The following is a 24,388-nucleotide window of genomic DNA, read 5'->3' as shown; positions in this document are numbered from 1 at the left end:
ATTTTTCACCTTTCCTTCTGCAATAAGAGACCACAGGAACCCTGCTAATTTTTAACTCAAGTCTCTGATGCCAGCCATGCATTTAGGGAACCTGCCATAGTGATCATTCCACACCAGGGGAAGCTTAACACAAAAAAGTACCAGGACCCCAGAGGTTTGATGCAGGAGAGGAAGAACTAACAGCTCTGAGAATTATCCTGCATTGAGTAAAAAAAGATCAGAAACACCTTTGTGCTGGCCACACCAGAGGTATTTCAGGGCCTTCTGTAGCAACAAGCAGTAGGAGCTGTGGCAGATGTGCCACTGGCTTCAAATCCATCCAGCAGGGACTCTGAAAACCCGTCAGGGTGGGAGGGCAGCCTGCCCAGCTGGCCTAACCACTGAGAGATGAATTAGTTGCATTTCTTTGCCTCTTCTCTGCCAAGACAACTGTACATTGTTGCTATAAATAGATGCTCTGGATCCCAGCTTCTTTTAACCTTGGAGGGAGAGAGCTCAGCCACTGTACAAAGGGCTGCTGCCACCCAGAAATGTCTCACTGCCACTGGAGCTCCTCCTGCCCACTCAGGTACAGCTGCCTGTGCTGGTGCTCAGGGCTGGGACACCCAGCTAACTCAGCTTGCCCAGCACACACTGGGTGTCCTGCTCTCAGAAAAACTGCCTCAGCAGAGAAGCACAAGTCAGAATCGTGGTCAGAACAGCCCAAGGAGGTGAGGACAGGGCAGATCTTGGTGCCTGCTGTGGCAGTTTGGAGAGAGAAAGACAGAAAGGCAGAATTTGGGGTCTGACCCCTGTCAAGGTCAGTGTTTCAGCTGTGAAGGTCAGGCTGCAGCTCCAACTGGAGCAGGGAGCACACAGTGCACAGGCAGCTCCCACTGCAGGCCTTTGCTCTCCTATTTCAAATGTAACACCTGGAGCTGTGCCAAGCTGGCCCTGCCAATGCCAGCCACACCTATTCCCCATGTGGTGGGAGGAGATTACAGACAGCAAGCCCCTGTCTTTAAAAATAACTGGCAGATGTCACAGAAGAGTAAACGCTTCCCACTCTAAGAACAAGATTTTGAGTTTAGAGCTAAAATATGGAATAATGCACAGGACTGAATTTTAAAATTTCAGGTAACAGTTACAAGGTGCACTCATGTGGATGCCTTGCAGCAGGAGCAAGCAGCTCCTGCTTGCTCCAGGCAAAAGCAGTGGAATTGTGTGGCCAGGACACAGCACAAAGGTAGGACAGGTAGACTCCCACCTTGGCAGTCCCCAAGGCATTTCAGAGATGTATCCACCCTAGGAAGAACTCGTCCAAGAGCTGAGCAGAATGTGTTTGTACCTGGACACTTAAAGTGGTATCACTTTGATAACAGTGACAAGAGAGCAAGAGCATTTGAAATTCTCATCCTTTAATGGTCAATGATAACTTCTGGCTGGTTCTGTGTAATACAATTAAACAATATACTTAAATGTTTCCCAAAAAAAAAAAAAAAGGGAAAAAAAAGAAAAAAAAAGAATGCAGCTCTCACACCCCTTCTTTCTATTGCTTTCTTTCACTGACATTCTGCTGCTGGATTGGACTCCCCTGGCCTAACATACGGATCTCAAGTCACCACACATCCACATCTCAAGTGTAATGAAGAGCTGAAAAACCTTGGTGCACCAGTGATGTGTTATTTGAAAAATAACAGCTCTATCAAACCAAATCCTTCCCAGTCTCCACCGCTTCTGAAAGAGGAAAAACAAAATGTTACTGTGGGAGTCTTAATACACTTGTCTTTGTGGGTTTCTCTCTTCCCTGCTGAAGTCATACAGCATAGAGTTCATAGATCTTCTTTACACAGTACACCAGGGCAGCGAGTGCTATCGTGTTGTGCAGTCTCTTTCTGTGCAGGTCGTCCTTCCTCACCAGCACCACGGGAGTGGACGAGGTGAGCGTATGCAGGGGCAGGCGCGAAAGTTTATAGGCATCGTACTCCACCTGGTACTTGCAACAGGGATCAAACTGCCAGGAGATCCCGTAGAGGGTGCAGCAAGCCACGCTCAGCACTCCGGCGGGCAGGGAGATGTAGTGAGAATAATCTACGGGCAGTGCCAGGGGGGTGAAGAGGCAGGTGGTGCCCGCCAGCACGGCCGTCTTGTGCAGGCAGTTCCCCACGGTGATCCAGCGCGCCGTCTCGTCCCCGATGCGCGTGGGCTCGATCACGATGTACTTGTACTGCGCCTCCAGCGCCTGCTCCAGCTCGTACTCAAACTGGTCCTGAGCGTTCTCCCCGTTGTAGATCTCGTGCACAATGTAACAGTCCGTGGAGGACAAGGTCACCCTGGTAAGGGGAAATGAAGAATTAAAACTACAGAGCTGAAGGACAGGCCGTTCACCCACCCGGATGGGAGAGCAGGACAGAAGTGCCCCAAGTGAGGGCAGCCCCTCAAGGTCACTGCCTCTGTTTCACAACCAGCAGCTTCTCAACTCAAGCTTCATTTCACATCAGCTGATTATGCTTGCTGTACAATAATTCATCCCAAATGAAGGCAACTTATTTTTCTTACCTTTTCCTAACTTGGAGGATCTAGAACAATTTGAGAAATAGGGTCTTGTAGCAGTCCTGAAATGGTTTCTCACACTGTTACCCAAGCAGAAGTGTCACTCACACCTTAGTGACCACGACACATCACTGAACAAACCCCACAGACTTCAGGAGCTTTCACAGAAACCAAGACAAGCAGCTCACTAATCAGGAGGACAAGCTGCTCTGGGAGGTTTGGAGAGAGGAAACATCTCCAGATGAATACATTTACCTTCTGATGCAACCTGCTATTTAGTCCTCCATATTAACACAGCCTAGTAAATCCATGGTAAATCCAACAAGGATGGCCAAGGAACACTGCTGAAAGGGAAGGTGAAGAAGGCAGCAGAACATTCAGTTTGTGGCAGAACGCTTCACTCCCTCTCCTGAAGTGGGATGCAGCAAAGCACGGCAGGAACAAGTTTTTAACCCAGGTTAAACAGTAAAGAAAGAGCTGCTCACTTCACCTGGGAGCACATTTCCTACTCAGGGGATTCAGGGAACTTGTATTGGAGCAGCAGCTTTCAGCTACTTAATGTCACATCAATTTCCACCTTCCCTCCACCCCCTTCACCACATCACCTTATATCTGCAGCTACATTCATGTACACACTGCTAAGAAATAGGATTATGACTGTCCACCTGCACTGAGAAAGGGTAAAAGCCTGTCCATCAGAACCAGGCAAAATCCTCCCTTCTGTGCAGAAATGAATATTTCTGGCATACTTGTGCTTAACCAGAGCAAAACTGAGCACGTGGCCTAGCAAAGATAAAAATATCTAGCAGATTCCTTTAGCAGAAGGAGAACAAATCACACATCTGACCTAATCACAGCAGACAAAACAGCCTCATCCCAACAGCATTCAGACCCCCGTGATATCAGCAGGAACACACTGCTGATGTGGAGAACAGAACGAGCACTTTTTGCTCCATTAGTACAGTGGTACTTGTGTGCATGCACTGGAAAATAAGGGAGAAAAATACACATTCACAAGCTGCTGCTGCCAAACATTATCCTTAATGTGCAGCTCCACTCGGGCTGCAAAGGGGATTGAGCAGTGGCCAGCTGTAATCAAGAATATTGTTAAATTACAAGCTGTTGCAGACATGGCAGGGTTTGTAACAGCAGCAAACATCAACCAGCAGGACCTGAGAGGCACCACCCTCTCCCAAAGCAGAGTCATGAGCAGTTTCATTAAAAGTCCAGCTGGAATTTATATAACCTACAAGGAAAACTCAACTTACAATGTAGTTATTGAGTTCTTGCAGTGCATTTCCCCCTTGGCTTGCTCATGAGTAGAAAGAAAAATAAAAATCCACCTTAATTCTGTGCATGCCAGGGACTTTTTTAGGGCAATGAGTGGTCAGACATTGTTGGGAAAATTACCATTAACCCTTTCAGTACAGGATGTGGTGGGCTCTGATGTTCTGCAGTGAACTGAGAGGTATTTAGAGAAAAAAAATTAAGAACAGGATCTATATAAGGATTTTCTAACAAAAAATGAGTTAAGCAGGTGTTACTCTGACACCAAGGACACAGCTGGTCATGGTTTCTGCCAAGGATTCTTTTCCCTGATAACAGCTGCTCCAAGTGCAGCTTCTTCCAAATCAAAAATTCCAGTTTCATTGCAAAAGATGTATAGAGGCTTAAGGTAACTGCACACTACCACCATGACTTTGTGAAACCACTTGCTAGGGCATAATGATTTCATGGAAAAGCTATTGCTGAAAGGCATTTTCAAGCTGGAAGCCAAGCCAGTGCTAACACAACTCTCCAGACAAAATTAATATTTCCAACAAGGAGCACTTTCAGTGTTTTGTAATACCTAGGAACATGCACATGGGTGGGCAAAATAGAGAAGGAGAATCCAAATTCAACAGAGAACCTCCCAGAGGCTTAGGCACAGCACAGTTGTCATTCCCCATCTCCCTGTCATCACTGGGAAAACAGGGATGAAGTGAGCCCATTCCTTCCCTGCCTCTCTGCAGGAGCCATGGGAACTGAGCTTCTAACTCTAGAATTCAGTATCTACATGACATGGGATTTCTCCAGGCTCAGCACCAGGACAGGTGGCACATCAGCCTCGTTTCCCTTGCTCAGCTCTTGCTTGTTCTTCCCTCTGAACACCCCTTTTTTCCTCTCACCATCACTGCACGAGCAGAGCCACACCACAAACAGCCACCTGTCAGCAGGAATCCAGCAGACTGGCCAGAGGCAGCACTGTCCATCTCCTCTGGAATTTTCTGGTTTGCCAGGCTCTGAGGCTTTATAACAATAAAGTTGAGAAAAGCACATGCCTTTTTTTTTTTTTTTTTGTGGGGCCTCCAATGCCAAAACAAGCAGAATTTAAAGTATGTTCTGCTGGGAAACATAAAAAATTACTGGGAACTGAATAGCACAAAGGCTCTGTCCCTGAAAGAGTCTGCCCCCCAACTGCGCTGTTTCTGCAAATGAGTCCTCTAAAATCAGAATAAATCTCTATCATAGTGCTGAAGCTGCAAATGGCAAAACAGCCAATACAAAAAAGATATCTGCTTAAATAGGACATGTGAAGAGTCAGCAAAGCAGGCAGTAAGTCTCAGTTTCTGCACAGGGAAGTGGGGTTATCATGTGTTATTTCCACACAAGAACTGGCTGCCCCTGGAGCATGGAAAGCTGAAAACTATTTGGATTTCAGATGATACAGAAAGAGACACAGATATGTGGGCTTGAGGAGGTTTCAGCTGAGGATTTCACAGAGACAACTCTCCTGACACAGCCTTTCCACTGAACACAGCAGCTGCACACCACAAATCCAGTCAAAGAACTGGATTTGCTCAAGCACTGGAGGCCATGGAGTCTGCCTTTTGGAGCTTGCCACCCACCCTGGCCATGACAAACACAACTGCAGAGCTGTGCAAGCAACTCTGAGTTGGCATCCACCACTTATCAAGTGTGGGGATTTGATATAAACTCCATTTTACTTAAAAGAATAGTAAATAACCAGAGAGCACCTAATGCCAGAAGACATAAAATGCTGCCAGGTGTTCAGAAGCCTAATTAGGCTGTTTACTAGACAAAGCAGAGCCTATAAAAGCAGTTGTTAATATTATTTAATCAAATGATTTTCCAGGACCTGTCTCCCCACTCCAAAAAAGAGGGCACAGTTAAAAAGCTTGTAGAGCTGTTCTGTAGGAACAGTTCTAGGCCTTATAGCCAAATATTTGTTCTACTGCAGCTTCAGGCATTCTGTATTTGAGAACTTTCAGTGTCTCACTCCTGGTGCTGAATGAATGCCTGGATGGGAGAATGTGACAGAACTCTCAGCTATTCAGCACAGCAAGATGTAAATCACTTCAAACTCAACGATGTCAAATTTTGGTATTGCCAAAGTTAAAAATAAGGAATCCATTGTTAGCAGAGCTACAGCAGCAGGAGGGGCAGAAGTGTCTGTTAGCTATAGAGCAAGCTTCAAATTACATTTGGATTGTCTTCCTAACATGGGAATATGGGAGAGCACCAGGAGAGGGTGAACAACAGCAGCTCCAGCAGTTCATCAAATCCTGAAATGATTTGGGTTGCAAGGGACCTCAAAGCCCATCCAGTTCCACCCCCTGCCATGGCAGGGACACCTTCCACTGTCCCAGGTTGCTTCAAGTCCTGCCCAACCTGGCCTTGGGCACTTCCAGGGATCCAGGGGCAGCCACGGCTTCTCTGGGCAACCTATGCCAGGGCCTCACCACCCTCACAGGGAAGAATTTCTTCTGAAGTTCCAGTCCTCCGAGCAGCTCCATTTCTCTGCCTCTACTCAGCAGGCTCCTGAAACCAGCAGCCTGCCTGGTAAATGGAAATTTCAGTTGGATAGTCTTTATGGATGAAGAAATAAGTAACATTCCAAAAAGGAGGCACAATATGACTCCATGCTTTGCCAGGTGCCAAGTGGCAAAAGGAGAAACAAAGGAACAGAGCACCAAGAACGAGGCAGAGGAAAACATCCTGGGAAAACCCTCAGCATCCTCCTACCACTGCCCACCTGCAGGGAGAAGGACTGAGCCTCCTGAGTTTGTTGCCTTCAACCTAATGGCACCTGCCAGACTTTTTTGGTGAGAGCTTCAAAGTTATCCAACTATCTCAGTTCTGCACGTGCTCAAAATCACACTTGGAAACAATCTTAAGCTGCACAAGTAGAGTTCTGGGCAAAAAAAAAGTTCTTTTGAGCCCCTCCCATAACACATAGGTCAAGTTTTGGTAAAGTTTTCTTTCCTGGGCAAGAATTTTGCTCAGAGCACCAAACAATCAGATTAACTGAAAATGGAGACCAGTTTGATAAGTAGTTAAAAAAATTCAGAAAGGAGAAGCTTGCAGCAGTATGATAACACCTAGCCACAAGCAGCACACACAGCCCAGCTCAGCAGTGCAAGAGGGGTTTCGTGCTGGCTGTGCAAGACCTCAGGAAAAGGACATTACAGATGGCCAGAGCATGTCTGGGAGCATTGCTGGCTTCTCAGCCAAGCTGGAGGAAGTCAACAGAGTCAAGGCATGACAAATCCAAACACTAAACTTCCCTCCCTCCAACATAAAGCCTTCCTGAAATTCAATTTAATTTCAAGATTAAGAAATGAGCTGTGGCCTGGCTTTAATTCTCAGTGGAAATATTCCACCTCCAAGTCGCATTCCCCAGTGTATGTTTCTGCTCAGGATATGGTGCACCGAAAGCACAAACACATCCCACCCTAAACACCTGGAGAATTGTTTCTCTGCTGAAGGTCCCCACAATCCATCAGGCTCAAGCCCTCAGTCAGGGCTGTCAGGCCTGGGGCTTTAAGAAGGGCATTCAAGCAGAGGAAGAACAGGAAATGCAGGGCAATAAAGCAAGACTTGAATTCAAAAGATGCACCTTTAATTCAAATAGGAAAAAGGACAGGAGAACATTGGGAAGCTCTTCAAGCAGCCTTAGGGAGGGACAACATTACCTGAACTCTAAGGAAAACATCACCAGACCATTACAACAAATCCAGCCCCAGACAACAAGGAGGTGTCAATTTTAAGTCAACTAATGATTAGCCAGGCTGATGGAAATAGGTCAATCATTGCTGCAAGCAGAGCACCAGAAATCTGAGCAGTGCAGGTAGCGAAAGGGGAGCTCTGTGAGGGCACAGAGCAGCCAGTGCAGGCACTGGTGATGACATGGAAGCTCTTCTTTCCAGAGTTTGTCAGAACATCTCCCAGGGGAACAAACAACATGCTGTCCACTGCTCTGGCGGGCACCAGGCTGCCTTTTATACAAAAACACCCAGTACAATCCTGTGTCTGTTCTGTATGAAAAAGTTGTTTTGGTCTACAGATTAACAATTCACTTTAGACAGGCTCCATTAAAGAGTCTATCCAGAATGAAGAAAACAAATATTTAGTTGGCTCCCTTCAGTGTTTTTGTTTATTTTGTTTAACATTATTATTTCACCACCAGAGCCAGCTGGAATTCACAGTCAACATCCTTTGAAATTAATGTCCTTACATTCACTCCTAGCAAGGAAAGCACTTTTTAACCAATTATAGCTTTCTCAGTATCAATAAAGTCACTTATGAAGGGACTCAGTCTTCACAGATATGCTGGTCTATTTTTTTGTAAATAATTTTAAATGAAAGCTGCTCTAGTCCCCCAGCAGACAGGATTTTATTCAGTACTGAGTCTCCTCACACCACCTCCGAGACACAGATGCCTTTTAGAGCGGCTGGCTGACAACTACAAACACTCCTTGAAACAGCTCAGTTACCAGGAAAACTGGATCAGCACATTCAGTTCAAAGGAACGTGTCTTTGGACAAGAATCCTGCCCAGAGTAAGAAAACTGTATTCACCCTATAAAAAGCACATGTCATCATGTGATGACATCAGGTCTGTCAGAGCTGCCTTTGCACAACCGGTGCTGCAGCAGCCTGGCAAGACGGGCAGGTGTGGTTTGGGATCAGGCACTGAGGGACAGGCAGGGGCCCAGTCATCCACATCTCCTGCTCTGCAGCTGCCAGGAAGAAGCAGCACCTGGCTGACATCACCCAACACCTTTTGGAATTATCCTCCTGTCACGTTTGTCCAGGGTGACACCTAAAGAACCACCAGCTTTTGATGGGGATTGTGAAACGCTGCTCAGCGGAGGTTGTGCTGTTCTGTTCTCTTCCATACCCTTCTCACTGGCCAAAGAAAAATAATACATGCAGCAGGTTCATGGAGTGACTCGTGTTTAGGAATATTTTTGATCGTAAGATCAAGAGCAGTCACAGGGTTGAAAAAAGATCACCTCAAAAACAATTAGATTATTGTACAGGTCATGGATGAAGTTACACAGTAACAACTCGCTTTTAAGTCTGCATCAGTTTTCACCCTGGAAGAATAACTGAAGTTATTAAGTGCTCTTTTCCATATTCTGTGTCTTCCCTTCTGCTGGGAGGACACGTCTGCCACATGAAAACTCCACACCTCCCGTGCTGGGGCAGTGCCAGCACTGGGTGCAGACAGTTTTACCACTGTGGTATTCTTAGCTGTTTATTTAAACCACGCTGATGCGGGAATTCCATTGGTCCTTCCAGTTCAATTACTTTTGAATTCCCTGAACATAGGCAGCATTCCTGCAGTTCACATGAGCGCCAGAATTTTCAGGGCTACTTGTGGCTCTCCTTGGCTGGGTAGATTCAACAGCATCAAAGAAAACACTGCTGGATCACAGCAAGGGAACAAAGTGAAGCAAAAGCCACGAGACAAATTAAGGGGGATATCAGAGTTTCTAATTAAGAGGTATATCAGAGTTTCGAGGCGAGGCAGTAGGACAAAGGAAAACTCAGAGAACACTGCAGCAGCTTTCAGCAGCTGCCGGTTACATCAGTCAGCCCTGGGGCAGAACAGAAAAATGCCAGCGTCAGGAAATGCGGGATAAACCCAGACATTTTCAGCAGGTGGAGAGCTGTGCACACAGGTTTTAAAGTAGCTCGACCAGACACTGTCTTAAGCTGTGCCAGGGGAGGTTCAGGCCTGACATTTGGAAGGATTTCTTCACAGAAAGGATGATTAAATACTGGAATGGGCAGCCCTGGGAGGTGGTGGAGTCACCGTCCCTGGAGGTGTTTAAGGAAAGACTGGGTGGCACTCAGCGCTCTGCTCCGAGCGACGGGGTGGGGATCGCTCCCAGCTTGGACTCGATGACCTCCGAGATCTTTCGAACCTAACTGATTCCGTGACATATCCCTCTGTCTCTTTTCCCCATTTTAAAGTTGCGATTCCCAAACTTCCACCGCTGCTCCGTGGGTATTTCCAGCCTGTGCCGGCCGCTCCTCCGCCCCGGCAGAGGCCGGAGCGCGGACCCGAGCTCCGTGCCCGCCGCGGCCCCGGCAGAAGGAGGTCACCCTGGAGGACTCGCCGCTCCCTCCCCGCCTTTAAAAATAGCCGTGGACGGAAGGAGCCTCCCGGGGCCGGCCCTCTTCTACCCGGCCCGCAGCGCCGCATCCCGCCGCGGGCAGCGCTGCCCCAGAGGCGCCGCGGGCCGCGCTGACCTTCCCCGGGCCCGGCCCCGCCGAGCGCCCCCGGCCCCTCCGCGCCTCAGCGCGGCCGCGTCCCGCGCCCGCCCCGCCCGGCCACGTTCCCCTCGCGGCGCCCCCGCCCTTGCCGCGGGGTCGCGGGGCCGCCGCGGGCGGTGCAGCCCCGCAGCCCCCGCCGCCCTTCGCCGCCGCCCGGCCGCCCCTCACCTGTCCCGGCCGCCGCCGCTGTTGGTGCTGCCGGGGCCCGCGCGCCTCCTTCCCCACGCCGCCATCTTGGAGACACTCGCCTCGCAAATGTCTCCGCCGGCGGCCCGCGGGCGCGCCGCGATGCCCGACGGAAGATGTAGTGCGTGGGGGCGGCAGCGGCCGCTGCTCGGGGTGGGGCTGAGCCCGCAAAAAGACTACAAGTCCCACAGTACCTCGCGCCGCCGCACGGCCGCGGGGGGCTCTGGGGCGTGTAGTCCCCTGGACGGGGGCGGTGGGGCCAGGTGGGCACCGCGGTGGGAGCCCGGTGAGACCCCCGGCCACGGCCCCGTCATCGGCGGGGGAGCGGCTCCGCGGGGCTCTGCTCTGCTCGGCTCGGCCCGGCCGCCCGAGATCCTCCGGTCGGTGGGAGGAGCGTGGCGGCGAGTCCCGGCCTGCCCCGCGGCCCCGCCGTAAGAGGATGCGGCTGCCCAGGGTAGGAGCAGCTCAGCGTCGTCTGCTGATCCAAAAAATTCAGGAGGCTCCTTCCCTGGAGCGAGTAGGGATGGAGGATCCCCTGTGCAGCACTTCCCTGGAAAGAGAGGCTGGGCGCTTTAGGGGTGTATTTCGCCCCCTTAATCAATCTCGAAAGAGGGGCAGTGAATGGGGAGACTCCCCTGCTGCAGAATCACTTGGGGAAAGACCTCAAGATCATCAATTCAATATCAAGTTTAATACCAAACGCATCTCTAGAATTGCAGTGTAGGTTTGGTACTGCCAGAGGTTTCCCAGCTCCTGCGGATCCATCAGAAGGTTTTGTGTTTGGATGGTTATCTCCAGGATGCTTGAGCCTCTGCAGGGCTCCCTCTTGCTCCTGGCTGGATTCCTCCCAGAAGAGGAGCCTTTTTATCAGGAATTTTAAGTTTTCCTTATCAAACAGCAGCTCCTTGCTCCACACCCCCTCCTTTCTCGGAGCCCTCCTCCAGCCTGACAGCGCTGCCTCTGCATCTCCCGTTCCTAGAAAAACCCTCTTTTTGACAGCATTATTCCCAAGTGATGGAATGTGACTGAAGAGAACAAACCCCTGGCTGCCTCCACCTTCCCAGGCATCCCGAGGCTGCTCCTGCAGCCTGCAGGGCCCTCCCACAGCGCTGCCCTCTCAGCTGTGTTTGGGGGGGCAGCTGAAGGCTGCATTCGCAGGAGCAAGGTGTTTGGGAAGCGTGCCCAGCCCGGCAGAACGTGCGGCAGGGCTGGGACAGGCCGGAGCATGGACTGTGTGGAATGTGGAATGTAAACAGAGTGTGTTACCAGCAACAGCCCAGCCACAGATCCCAGCCGGCCGTGCTGTCCCTGGGGAGCAGCAAACCCCATGCTCCTGCTGCAGCCCAGGGGTAGCTTGTCACACTGGATCAAAACATAACTCTTCTCCACACCGACCTTCCTGGCAATCTGAGTTATCCAAACTCAGCCTCTCAGCCTTCTCACAGCGCTGGGAAGTGACACAAATGCCCTGCTAGGATCCCAAGGGCTCAGGCTGTGCTCCCAGCCCTGGGGAGTGCTGGCTGCACTTGTGCCTTGTGTTCCTCTGAGTCTCCTGCCTGCCCACCTTGCTCTGGACAAGCACAAAAACCAGACATTTAAATATTTTCATGCCCATCTTAAAGCAGTGGACACAAACACTCAGTGTTTGAGTTGTCCTGCAAATGAGCAGGACAACTCCCAAAGACTGGCCTGAAATTGCAAGGAGGAATGATGAAGGTGAGCAGGGCTGGATCAGCTGGCAAAGGAGAGGAACCAGTTGTGATCCCACTCACCCTGAGCTCTGCAGAGTCATCACCAGGTCAGCCAGCCCTGTGACCTCAAACAAAACACAATAATTTCACCCCTTACCTACTGAACCTTTGCAGTGGGAGCATGTGATCCCCCCAGCACGGCACAGCCACTGCAGCTCAGTTAAGCCACACTTTTATTGTATTGTATTCCATGCATTATGTTCATGTTTTATAGTATGACAGAGGGAGGGATCAAGATAAATGTTAAACATAAACAAGAGCAGAAAGGTCGTTTGTAACAGGTCCTGAGAAGGAAAGGCACATCGTAACCACCGAATCCAACAGAACGGAAACCTTGGACAGAGGAAGACAAGGCTGGAGAGCAGATGAAGGAGGGGGTGTTTCAAGTTGGGGGCTGTGGAAGCAGGTTTGACAGCCACCTGCATTCCCCCACCCACCACAGGTCTGTAGTTCAAACGGGTTTGGGGAGCTCAGTATTCAACCAAACCACTTCCACACTCCTGTTGCCCGAGGAGAGTCCAAAATCCCAAACTCCTCCAGGCTTAATCAGCACCAAGGGGCAGCACAGGACTCAAAGCTCCTTTCTGCAGAGACCAGCTGGGAAAAGGCAGCTGGTGGGGAGACAGGGAAGGGTTACCCAGCACCGAGGGACCCCCCAGCCAGGTCCCCCCCAGCCATGCAGGGTCACAGGAGCACCGTGGGCTGTGGCATCGCTGGTGAGCTGCGGGTATTGCTATTCACTGGCATCGAGGAGGAGGGAAGGCTGGGACAGAGCAAGGACACAGCAGAGAAAGGGTTGGCACAGCCACTGGCACAGGTCTCTGCCAGGTCAGACACCAGGGAGTTGTAGCACCTCGAAGGGAAGCAGCAGCAGAACCGTGTGCTGAGCTGACTTAAGGCAGCGATCGCTGCGGGGATCCAGTGCTGGGAAGCTCGAGGTTCCTGTCACAGCAGCACAGGGGCTCCAGAGCCAGGCTGGACATGGGACTCTGCCCAGACAGTGAGCACAGCACACCTTCCAGTGAGCTGACACATCAGGGAGCTGCTGGAGAGTGCACACAGTGGAAATGAGCACTAAAGCAGGACAGAGCTCAAGCATCGCACCCAGCCCTCCTGTGGCAAAGACACACATGTCTTATCTTCGCTTCCAGGGGACAAAACAGCTCAGCTTCACCTTGGAATCAAGAGAAGGGATGGTTCAGTCATCACAGCAGTACCAGAGCCAGCCTTGCTACTGTAACTGTGTGTTCAAGTGTGTTTTATGTGTTAAAGGAGGAACATTTCTTTAAATTTCATTCTAAAGGAGGAACATGCCCACCTTTCTCCTTGAGCCCCTTCAGTTTGTGACCTGCCACCCTTTCCCAATCCCTCGAAGCCACCCTAAAGGTCACAGCCTGGGTGAAATAAGCAGCAGGAGGACAGAAATGAAGCAAAGGCTGGGCTGAGCTTGAAGCCTTTCCTGAACAGCACAAGGCAGAGGTGGCTCTGCCCCCTGGCACAGCTGGTGGGCACGGGCAGGGGTCTCACAGCCTGCAGTGTGCAGGGCAGGGATGGAGGTTGGGAGTTTTGGAAGCCTGAGAGGGCTGTGCTGTGCTGGTGATGGGCAGCCCAAAAGCACAGGCAGGCAGCAAGGGTTCTCCTCAAGCTGGTGGCCAGGGACAGCTCAGGATGAAATCCTGGCACAGGGTCTCCATCTCTGGCCACCCCAGCCAGGAGAGAAGTTTGTGGGAGTATTTGCCTTTGCTGCCATGGATTTTGTGCTGGGCTCTGGGAAAGGGCTAAGCTGCCTCTCACCTGGGGCTTCAGTCACTCCGTGGCACAGATTGTAAACTTTAGTCCCTGCTGAGCTGAGCAAGGTCTGGGTTTGGTTTCCAGGTGAGAGGCTCTCCATGTCCTGCCTGGCTGCAGCCCCCAGTGGCTGCTCAGGGCTGGGGGTGTTGAAAACATCATCTCCCTCACCACAGCCCTGCCTTGGGACACTACAAAATCCTGAGAGCTCAGTGTGAGATGCTCTGAGGTGTAGCTCAGGGGCTGGAAAATGCAGGCAAGGCAGGACAGGCAAGGTGGAACCTGGCAGTGCCTTGCCATCATGGTGTTACCTCCATGTCTGAGTGGGGCAATGCTGGGTTGTGCTACAGAATCATCATCCACCGAGGTAAGAGCACGAAATGAGGGTGTTCCTGCTGCTGGCCAAGGTCCCCACGATGCTGCCAGTGCCCTGAGCTTGGAGCTGTGAGGAAGCCCTGAGCAGACAGGTAATGCCATGAGCCAGGGCTTCTTTCCAAAGACTGTAAGGAGAAGCCATTGGAATCCACGTGGATGCAGGCACCTCTAGCACTGAACCCTGGAGATGGGCCAGGAGCAGGTCCTGGAGGCCTCACCCTGCTGCTCTCAGGATGTCCTGGTGGGGTTGATCTGGGGCACTGACAGGGATGCAGACATGGAGGAGAGGGAGATGGGGGGAGCCTTCCTCTTCAGCTGCAGGAAATCACCCTGGTGCCCTGGGATGTCCCTCACCTCTCAGGCCAAGGCTGGCTGTGAGGCTGGTCTCTTCTCCTGAGCAGGCTGTGTCCACACCAAGGGCAGGGAGACAGGAATAACAGTCCATGACCCTCTGGGATGCCGCTTCAGGGTTGTGTACAGAAGCTGGGCAGGAGCTGGCATCTCCAGGGAGCAGCATCTGCAACTCAGCCACATTTCTTCCTCTGCACAGACTCTGCCACAGCCTCTGCAGTCCAAGTCCACTCCTCACACGGCTCTTGTCTCTAGGCTCAAAGGTGTCACCATCCCAGTGTCTCCACAGCCAGGGCAGCAAAGCCCCCGAGGTGCCACCATGGTCCACATGTTCTGGTAGGTACTGCATGTGGCCTTGGCACGGCTTGGTGCCCACCAGGTGCCGCAGGGGATGAGCCTGACACAGGGCTGGGGCTCCTCCAGAACCTCCCTCTGTCCCACAAAGCTGAATCCACAGCATATCCCCAGCTGCCAGGAGGAAAGAGGGGCTGGTACCCCATGACCAGCCTTAACCAACATCCCCCAGCAAGTTCAGAGCTGTTGCCAAGCAGGGGGGAGAGGATGAGGAGCAGAACAAGTCACGCCCTGCCCTTGTGATGGAGTTTGGTGGAAAATTCACCCTCTTCTATCCCCTGGCTTGGGAAAAGCACTGGTGGGCACCCTGTGTGCCCAGAGGCAGCCTGGCCCAGGGGCTGTGGCCATGCTCACACGTGGGCAGAGAGGAGGAGGAGGTGGTGCCCACACTCACGCACCGCATGGACACGCTAAAAAAAACCGGGAATTGCCAGTGTGGGAAGGGGTTCCTGAGACTGCAGAGAAGCCAAGGCCGCCTTGAACAGTCAGGGCCAGGTGTGCTGGTGAGGGAGCAGTCCTGCCTTAAGGCTGCAAGTGTTCCAGGTACTGCGGCAGAGGGTTCTCCTTGACGTATTTCTGAATGTACCAGCACGTCAGGTGCGCCTTCAGGTCCTCCTCCACCACAAAATCCAGGGCTGCCTGCAAGCAGTGCAGATCAGATGGGTCACAACCAACACCCCCAGCCTCGGGGGAGCCCTGTACCCCTCACCCGAATGGGGGAAGCAGCAGGAGTCCCTCAGGTACCCCATGTGTGAGGCAGGTGGAGGGAGAGGCCTGAGGGGAGAACACAGCTGTCCTGCCACAGCCACCAGCTCACCACAGAGTCCCCAGTTTAACCCTCAACACATCCAGCCCCGTGGATGCTGTGCTGCAGGTGACACAGCCCATCATGTGAAGGCCACCTTCATCATCCCTTTGTCCCCACTTACAGGGCCAGGGAGCAGATGTACCCCAAAGCAGCACCCCACCATTGTGCTCATGGCTCCCCAGCTCTCCTTCACAGCCAAGCAGGCAGGGGGCTCACAAGGGCAGTGAAGGTTTGAGAGGAGGGGTCCAGCTCGAGCTCAGGTGAGACATCAGCCCCTACACAAGGGATTTTTGCTGAGAGGGGGAACGGGCCAAACCTGGGTGAGTGGTTGACTTGCTGACACTTACCCAGCTCTTCTTGCCACAAAACCCAGGAATGTCTGACCCCAGATTTCCATCTGCCCCGCCAGCCACCCCATCTCCCATCAGAGCAGGATTCCCACAGGGCACACATGCAATTCCAATGTGGCAGGGCCTGGGTCAGCCAGGAGCTTTACCCACAGCTGGGATGGCAGCAGGATGGGCACCTTGCCCTTCTGGGAGGCTGGGGCTGTACCTTTGCCAGGTGCTTGGCAATTCCTCTCCCTCGATAGGCATCCGGCACCTCCGTGTGCTGCAGGTCCACGATCCGCTTCCCCACGTACTCGTAGAGCAGCACAGCCTTGTCATGGCAACCTGAGGGTGGCACAGAGGGGACAGGGTTGGGGTGTCCCTGGAGGACCCACAGCAGGGACTGGGACAGAGTGGTGAGGGGTGGGATGTCCCCACAGAGTCCCCAGCAGGATGGGCAGTTTTGGGACTGCTACATCAACCGTCATGCCATGGGAATGGCTCTGGTGCTGGGTTTCAGTGGTGGCTTTGCTTTCAGGGACACCTGGATGTCCTCACTGATCCCCCAAGGTGTGAGCAGGGCCTTTCCAAGCCCCCGGAGTAGGAGCAGGTTTCTGACCCAGCCCTGAATCAGTGATGCCAGCACAACATGTTTAGGGTAAGAGAGCAACTGTGGGGAGGGAGATGTGTTGATGGTAGGGGAGAGTAAAAAGAAAAGGGGGAAAACCAACAAAGCTGACCCAGGTAGCAGCCAATTAATTTCCCCCCCAGCACAGTTTTTTTGTTGTTGTAGCACATAAAACAGGACAAGACTCCTTGGTCTGGTGTTGCAGCATTGTCTAGACACGTTTTGGGGAAGGTGAATCCCATAAACACACAGGAAAGCACACACAGATGTGCAAGGGGGGCTGTGCACACAAATGTACATGTACACACACACAGGCTTCCTGTTTCAACACCCTGCCCTTTCTCACAGCAGCTCAGTTACAGGAAAAAAGAAGTTTCAGCTCATGTATGAATCTGAGGAGTCAGAACACCCCTCTGGTTTCATTCACAGAACCTGAGCCTTCAGTGCAAAAGTAAATGTTTCATTTCTAGAGAGTTTCTGTGCTTAAAAGTGAGTTTCAGAAATGCAAGATCCCAATTAAAGAGACAAGTTTGATTAAAATAATGGGAACTTTTCCTTCTCTCCAATGTTTTTTTTAAGGCTGAAGGGCTGCAAAGTTCACCTGCATTCAGGATCTGCTTTAGCTGAGCTCAGTACACTCCATTTCACTGCATTTCAGCTGACAACTCCAGCCCAGCTTGCCTCACCCCTGTATTCAAGAGAAACTAGAAAGGAGCCCATTGGAATTTTGTGTTTCCAGAGAAGCAGCTCAAGCTTTTATTCCTGCTCCTTTTATTTAGACACTCAATTCTCCTACACTGGATGGAAACCTTCACATTTCCAGCCCGAGTTTATTCCTGCTGGTTTCTGCCCACTCCTTCTTGTGCCAACATTGTTCTTGGGTGGACATAAATAATTTCCCTCCCTGCCATTCCCCCAAGTATTTCTAGGCTTCAGTCCTGCCCCTCTCAGCTCTGGCTCACCAAAAAGCTTTGAGTTTCCCCCAGAGAGAAAAAAGGGAGCACTGCAGTGTTTCTCCATGCGCACCCAGGCACCCCAAAAAAGCCAAGGGGGCAGGTGAAGCCCTTCCCCAGCAGCACAGACCTGTCTTGCTGGAGGGAAACCTGCCCAGGCTGGGGCATGAGGTGCCCTCACCCTCACAGAGCATTTGGTGGCAGCTCTCAGGGTTGGCAAGGGCAGAGTAGGCAGCACCAAAGGCTGTAAAATGATCTTATAGCAGCAGCTTTCACTCGTTCCAGCCCTTCCACCCCACTCTCCTCCCAGGCTAAAACTTTCCATAGCCTCTGCCTGAAGCTTTGAGAAGTTTAAAACTAAATTGACCACAGAAAAAAAGAGCTTTTTTCTTTAAATACACTTTTAAAATATATGATCTGTTTAAAAGTAACAAAGACACAAATGCATTTTTAAAGCAGGAGGTGATTGGAGTATTTGGAGGATCTCAGACAGGCTTTTCCTGGATATTCCCAGTACCACAGCAGCACCACAAAACCCCAGCCAGGACAGGAGCTGCAGAGTGCCACCAGGGCACAGATGAACACATGCAGAAAGGATTTTACAACCAGCCTGATTTTACAACAGACAGACAGTGCTGCTGGAAACTGGGGCCAGTTCAGAAAAACACCCCAGCTCAGCCAAGTGCACAATCACAGCCACACACCTCAGTGGCACAGCACACAAAACCAAAGACACTCATGCTTCAGGGTGTGGTGTGGGCCCTGCAGATCACATCCAGGGCTTGGAAAGAGCCAGTCCTGGTGCTGAGTGCTGCCCTGGCTGTGGGGGCAGCTCCCAGGAAACCTGGGGGGCTGGAAGCAGTGCACCCAACTTGGTGCAATCCCCCCAAAGAGAGGGGGCACATGCAGAAACCCCAGCAGAACATGGCATAAGAGACACCTCCTGCTAGCCTCCAGCCCCTGCCACCCCCTGGGCTTTGGGACAGGAGGTTATCAGCCTGCACAGACACAGCTGGGGACAGAGAGCCTGCCCTGGAGTTTGACTCACTGACACTGAGGAAGTGGAGTCGATGCAAATCAGCACAGCCAGAGAGGAGCAGGATGGCAGCAATGGCAGCACAGCTGGTGCCCTGCTCGTCCTCTGTCCCTCCCTCCACTCACGGGGGGCACAGGGAAGGGGAAGTTTTTCTGGGAACTGGGAAAGGGACCAGCTCTAACCTTGCTCTGCATGGAGGGTTTGCTTGCACTGGGAGCACTGGTGGGCTCAGCCCTGAAGCCAGACACAAGTGCCCAGGCTGGGTGGCTCAGGGGCCTGGGGAAGAAGCAGAGAGCCCAGTCCCAGCCCAGCTGAGGAAGGGACACATCTGGCAGGACACAGGCCCCCCACCCCAGCCCACCCTTCACTGCCCCCCTCTCCTGGCATACACAAAGTACCCAGCAAGGGGAGGCTGCAGCACTGCAGGACTGTCCCTTGTCCCTGTCCCCCTGCAGCAACTCCAGCCCACGATACCCCTTTGTGTACCCAAGACCAGGGCAGGGCCCTGACTGCTGCCTGCAAGGCCAATTTCTGTGCCCCAGCCCCCTTTGGACACTGCTGCAAAGCCATTCCCTGGGAGCAGGGGGACAGAACAAATGCCAGTCCCATCTCCCAGGAGCAGGAGGCAGCTCAGGTCTTCTGCTGCTGAGCCAAACAGAGGGAGCAGAAAAAAAGCAAAAGCTGCGTGTGGGGTGGGCTGAGAGGACAAGAAGTCCTGAGTAGCTCGTGCATCCCAGGCTGGAGCTCTGCCTGCCACGGGCTGGCCTCACTCCCCAGGGAGCTACTGGCACGTTACTACGGAGAGAAAACACAACAGAGCACAACAGCCAGAGAGGAGACAGCACAAGGCTCGTGGAGGGGCCTCCCTGGCAGGAATGGCAGCAGGGGGGTCTGGTTTGGAGCAGTTTCCTGTTTAGGAGCTCTCTGGAGGCGCCTGTGGCACGGGAGGAGCAGGGATGTCTTTGATGCACGGCCTGGTGACAGATCCCTTGGTCCCTGCTGCAAACTCAGCACCTTCCCCCCCTCCTGAAAGCATCTGCCCCATCAGGCAGGAAGGCTCCAAGGCATGACCTGCTCCAGTTTTCCCAATAAACCTGAGCCTGGGCTCCTGGACAAGGAGCTCCTGAGACTCAGATCAGCAGTGGGAAGAGCAGGAGCTTCCAGCCAAAATCCTGCCCTAGTGCAGCTGGGGAGGAGTGGGAGGTTTGGGAAGTGTGGTGTGCTGCAGCCAGCAGAAGTGTTGGAGTTGGAATGTGTGAGAAGCCCGAGCATCCCTGAGGAACTGGAGCTGCTCCATGCTCGTGGTGAGCCTGATGGGTGTGATGGGCATCAAGAAGAGACAGCAGCTGCTGCTAAAAGCTCTTCCCCTGCCCCAAACATCTGTGCCAGCAGCTGGACCAACCAGCCAACTGCTTTGGCATGGGGGGGTCCCTTTGGGTTTCTTGTTTTGACCTGAAATTTCATCTCAGACCCAAAGAAATACCCAACTATTCCTGACAAAACCAGCCTATATGATTCCCATGGAAGCCTTTAGCTTTGACAAATTGATGTTTTCCAAGAGAGTCTCTGCACAGGGAGGCTTCTGGCTGGCTCAGGCTGTTAGTCACATCCTAACCCATAACAAATCCAGTTGGGCGTCTCTCTGCCCTCCTCTCGAGGGATAACAAGGCTCAGTGAGGTCTGGTTATAATCAGCTTTACTTTCAGCTTCTAAATGCTCCTTCATTTGGGATGCAGGGGAATAGGGAATGTGTTCAAGTGCAGCAGCTGTTCCTATCAGAGATATAGCAGCTACTGCAGCAATGAGGGGAGGAACCAGCAGAGAAAGGAAAGACAGGACAAGCCCCAAAAAACTCGAGTGCAATTCATCTTCCTTGTGCACAAGGAGGAAGTCCTGACACGAGGTCACACAGGGGCGCAGAGGCAAACACAGGATGATGCTGAAAATGAACACTTTCACAACCAGTTCACAGCTTTCACTGTCTCAGCCTTCTGCTCCAGGGATTTCCAGAAATTCATCACCATGCAAAGTTTTCTACCCAGCATCACACCACCATAAACCACCAGCTGTCAAAGTCTGGCTGTTTGGTCCACATGCCTGGTGCATCCATGTTTTCCCAGGGTATCATCCACACTTGACATTTAGCAGAAATTAGGACATCACAGGAAAGTTGACCCTGGAGCCCACAAATTGCTGCTCATCTCTGTCACAGCTCAGTGACATGGGACAAGAGTGGTCTCTGAGAGACACAGGGATCACTTTGATGCCAAAGTCTGTCTCTGACCTATTTCTTGTCATTCTCTGCTTACTGCAGGGAAAACCTCCTGGGGCATTCCACACCAGTGATGCTCATCATGCCAGGAGGGACAAAGAGCAGTGCAGGAAATAAACACCCTGCCACGCACTCCCACAGAGATGTTATCTCCTGACCAGCTTCCAGGGCTTGGCTGCTACCAGCAAGTGCCTAACGAGGAGGAGGAGAGGTGGATCACCCACTCCACGTGGATGTTAGTCAGCACAGCAGCACGGACACCATCACAGCAGGACACTGCTCAGCTCAGCTGCCTTGTGTGGCTGAACTCACAAAAAAGGGCTCAGACTCCCTGAACTCCCAGAAAAAACACAACCTTCATCATGGGGATTCACCTGGGTGAGGCCATGGCCACATTGGATGGGGTTTGGAGCAACCTGGTCCGTGTCTCACACAGGTGGTGTCCCTGCCCAAGGCTGGAATGAGATGAGCTTTAGGATCCTCCCAACCCAAACCACTCTGGGATTCTGTGACTCCAGGACCCCCTCCTGAATCAGGAGGTTCTGTGCTGATTCACACACGACTCCCACAGCTGATTCTCTCCCTCTCAAAGTTCACCCTCTCCAGTCACGACTCATCCCTGCTCAGCCACCCAACGCTGCTGGGCCTGTGGTGTGGCTGCCAGAGCTTTTATCCAGAAAACCACAATAAAAGATTACGTCTCCCTAATAATTGTTGACCCTTGGCTGTCCCCTCTATTTCCTGCACACACCAACTTCACTGGCTGGGACAATGCCCTGGTGGTGGCAGTGGGGACCCGGCACTGGCACCTTCTTTGATCTCAGGCTGAAATAAGCAGTTGGTGAAATTGTTTTCTCCGCACCCGTCTCCTCCTTCCTCGCTGCTCCACTGCCGAGCCTCCAGCCTGCACTTTGTAATTAGTGGTTGAAATGAAAATGGGGTGGGGGGGGAGGAAGAGAAGTCTAAAATAAAATCTGGACTATTCTTGTTGTTTTATCGACAAAGCCTCCTGCATTCCCTATGATTTCTGAACTATACATTTTATTTCTTTATTTTTTTAAAAGGCAGCTACCCTGCAATTTCTGCAGGGCAGTGAGGCAGTTTCACCCAGAGTAGTTCTCAGCATAACAAATGGATGGGGAAGAGATGATGGGATTGTTGAATATCTGAAATTAACCATCAAGATGAAGGCTGGGAAAGAATCAGTGCACCACAGAGAAATTTTAGTGGCACCTACTTTTTTTTTCTCTTTGTTCACTCCACCCAATATGTGACAGAGTTTTTTGGGGGTCACTGTGTCACCAGAGCTCCACAGGTGGCTGTGGCAGCTTGGATCCGTGTCGTTGGTCCTACAGAACCGTGGCATCCACCCTGCTGGAGCTCCCGAGGGGTTTCCCTGGAGGAATGTCCCCAGAGCTGGCACATCCACATCCCCCAAAGGCACCTGCTCCGGGGGAACCAAGGCAGTCCCCCCAACCTGCCCGTGCCACCTTCGGGCTCCACAGCCCGACCCCAGCCAAGGGAGCCGAGCGATGCCCAGATCTCTCCTGGGAGAAGGTTCTGGGGGGCAGGAAGGGCTGGGGGTCACTGGGGGGATTACATCGCGGCAGGGTGGGGAGTACGGGGGAAAGTGCGGCGGGACACAGCGGCACGGGAAGGGGCGGCATCGGGGGAAATAGGTGAGAACAGGAAAAAGGGGAGGAACAAGAAGAAAAAAGGGGAGAGCAACGGGGAGGAGGAACGGGGAGGGGAAAGGGGGGAGAGACGGGGGGGCGAAGGGGGGGACAACGAGAGCTGAAAAGGAACGGGAATTTGAGGTCCCAGCGAGGCAGAACCGCGGGCGGAGGGCAGCAGGTAACGTCCCGGGGAGCCCCGAGCGCCGTCCCTTACCGTTGAGCCGCACAGTGAACTGCCGCCGCTTGCGGTCGTGCTCCACCTGGATGGGGCAGCCCTGCTCCAGGAGGCCGAGCGGCGCCGAGTGCGCCATGGCGGGCCGGTGTCGGTGCCGGTGTCGATTCCGGTATCGGTGCCGGTGTCGGTGTCAGTGTCAGTGTCGGAGCGGAGGCGCGGGCGGGCCCGGCGCGGCCCCGGCCGCAGGAAGCCCCAGCTGTGCGGCACGTGCCCGCCCCGCAGCCAATGGCCGCGCCGCGCTTTTGTTTTGGTACGGCCGCGCGGCCCTTAAAGGGGCAACGCCGACACAGCCGTGGGGACCGCAGCCAGCGCCCGGCGCCCCCGCGCGGGCGGGCACCGCCACCAGCGTCCGCCAGAACAGCGCGGGTCCCGTACTGGTCCCCTACTGGTTCTGTAAGGATTCTGTACTGGTTCTGTACTGCTCCCGTACTGTACTGGTCTTGCTTGGGATCTCTACTGGTCCCGTACGAGTTTTGTACTGGCCATGCACTGGTCCCGCACGGATGCTGTAGTGGTTCTGCACTGCTTCTGTACTGGTCCCGCACTGTTTTTTACTGGTCCTTTACTGGTCCCGCTCCGGGTGGCCGGTGCCGCGCTGGGGCTGCCCGCGGTGCCGGCTGCTCTGCGGCAGGTCCCGGGCAGGTGCCCTGCCCTGCTGGGCTGCGGGGGGAAGCCCCAGGTCATGACTCCTATGTGATGCTGGGACCAGGTTACACCAAGTCCATCCAGCCTGGCCTTGGACACTGCCAGGACCTGTGCCAGGTCCTTCCCATCCTCACAGGGGAGAATTCCTTCCCAATATCCCATCCAACCCTGCCCTCTGGCAGTGGGAAGCCATTCTCTGTGTCCTGTTCCTCCATCCCTTGTCCAAAGTCCCTCTCCAGCTCTCCTGGAGCCTCTTTAGGCCCTGGAAGGGGCTCTGAGGTCTCTCTGGAGCCTTCTCTTGTCCAAGCTGAACACCTCTGTCTCTCCCAGCCTCGCTGCACAGCAGAGGTGCTCCATCATGTATCACACAAACAATACATATCACATACACATCACATCTGTGACCCCAGAGCTCTCTGTGACAGGAGCTGAGAGTGCCCCAGGTGTCTCTGCTGGCAGCTGCAACAGGAAAAGCAGCAACACCTAAATTCAGAAATAAGAACAGTTCACCAGCAGCTTCTCTGCACCTGAACACCATCTCATGTAGCCTGGCCTTTGTTTACTCATCCCTTCTGCTCCTGCTGCCCTGTGGGAAAGGGATTTGTAAAGAATTCAAGGCCGTAGAATAGAAGGCCATAGTGGGGGAAAAATATAAGTGATTTGTAGCAAAAGTAAAAGCAGCATTTTGTGGCAAAAGCTAACAGGCTGTAAAACATTTTTGAAGTATTGTAACCAAGAAATAAGTTAGATTCTGATAGGATGGTGTTGAGTTTTACATCTCTTGTGTCTCAGTACTCATCGAGACTGACAACAGAATAAAATCTTTTCAAACACCTCTCAGTTGCCCTGTCTCTATAAAAGCCAAGAAAAACAACACTGCCCGAGTTGCAGCTGAGGAATT

General features: G+C 52.6%; 2 protein-coding genes across 2 annotated transcripts; both read right to left on the bottom strand.

Annotated features, from left to right (window-relative positions):
• Positions 1-1,377: 1,377 nt before the first annotated feature.
• TMEM11 (transmembrane protein 11) lies at positions 1,378-10,603 on the bottom strand. Its single transcript, XM_030229908.2, has 2 exons — positions 10,269-10,603; positions 1,378-2,312 (listed from the first exon to the last, which is right to left on the bottom strand). The coding sequence occupies exons 1-2, from the start codon at positions 10,331-10,333 to the stop codon at positions 1,796-1,798; spliced, it is 582 nt and encodes a 193-aa protein (XP_030085768.1). The 5' UTR covers positions 10,334-10,603; the 3' UTR covers positions 1,378-1,795.
• A 1,590-nt stretch (positions 10,604-12,193) lies between these two features.
• On the bottom strand, positions 12,194-23,050 carry NATD1 (N-acetyltransferase domain containing 1). Its single transcript, XM_009091790.4, has 3 exons — positions 22,822-23,050; positions 16,269-16,387; positions 12,194-15,544 (listed from the first exon to the last, which is right to left on the bottom strand). Exons 1-3 carry the CDS (start codon positions 22,916-22,918, stop codon positions 15,428-15,430), a joined length of 333 nt encoding a protein of 110 aa, XP_009090038.1. The 5' UTR covers positions 22,919-23,050; the 3' UTR covers positions 12,194-15,427.
• Positions 23,051-24,388: the final 1,338 nt, after the last annotated feature.

This window comes from Serinus canaria, chromosome 14, assembly GCF_022539315.1.
Source record: "Serinus canaria isolate serCan28SL12 chromosome 14, serCan2020, whole genome shotgun sequence".
Taxonomy (NCBI): Eukaryota; Metazoa; Chordata; class Aves; order Passeriformes; family Fringillidae; genus Serinus; species Serinus canaria.
Note: the sequence above shows the minus strand (reverse complement) of the source record. Positions and strands in the feature narration are given on the sequence as shown.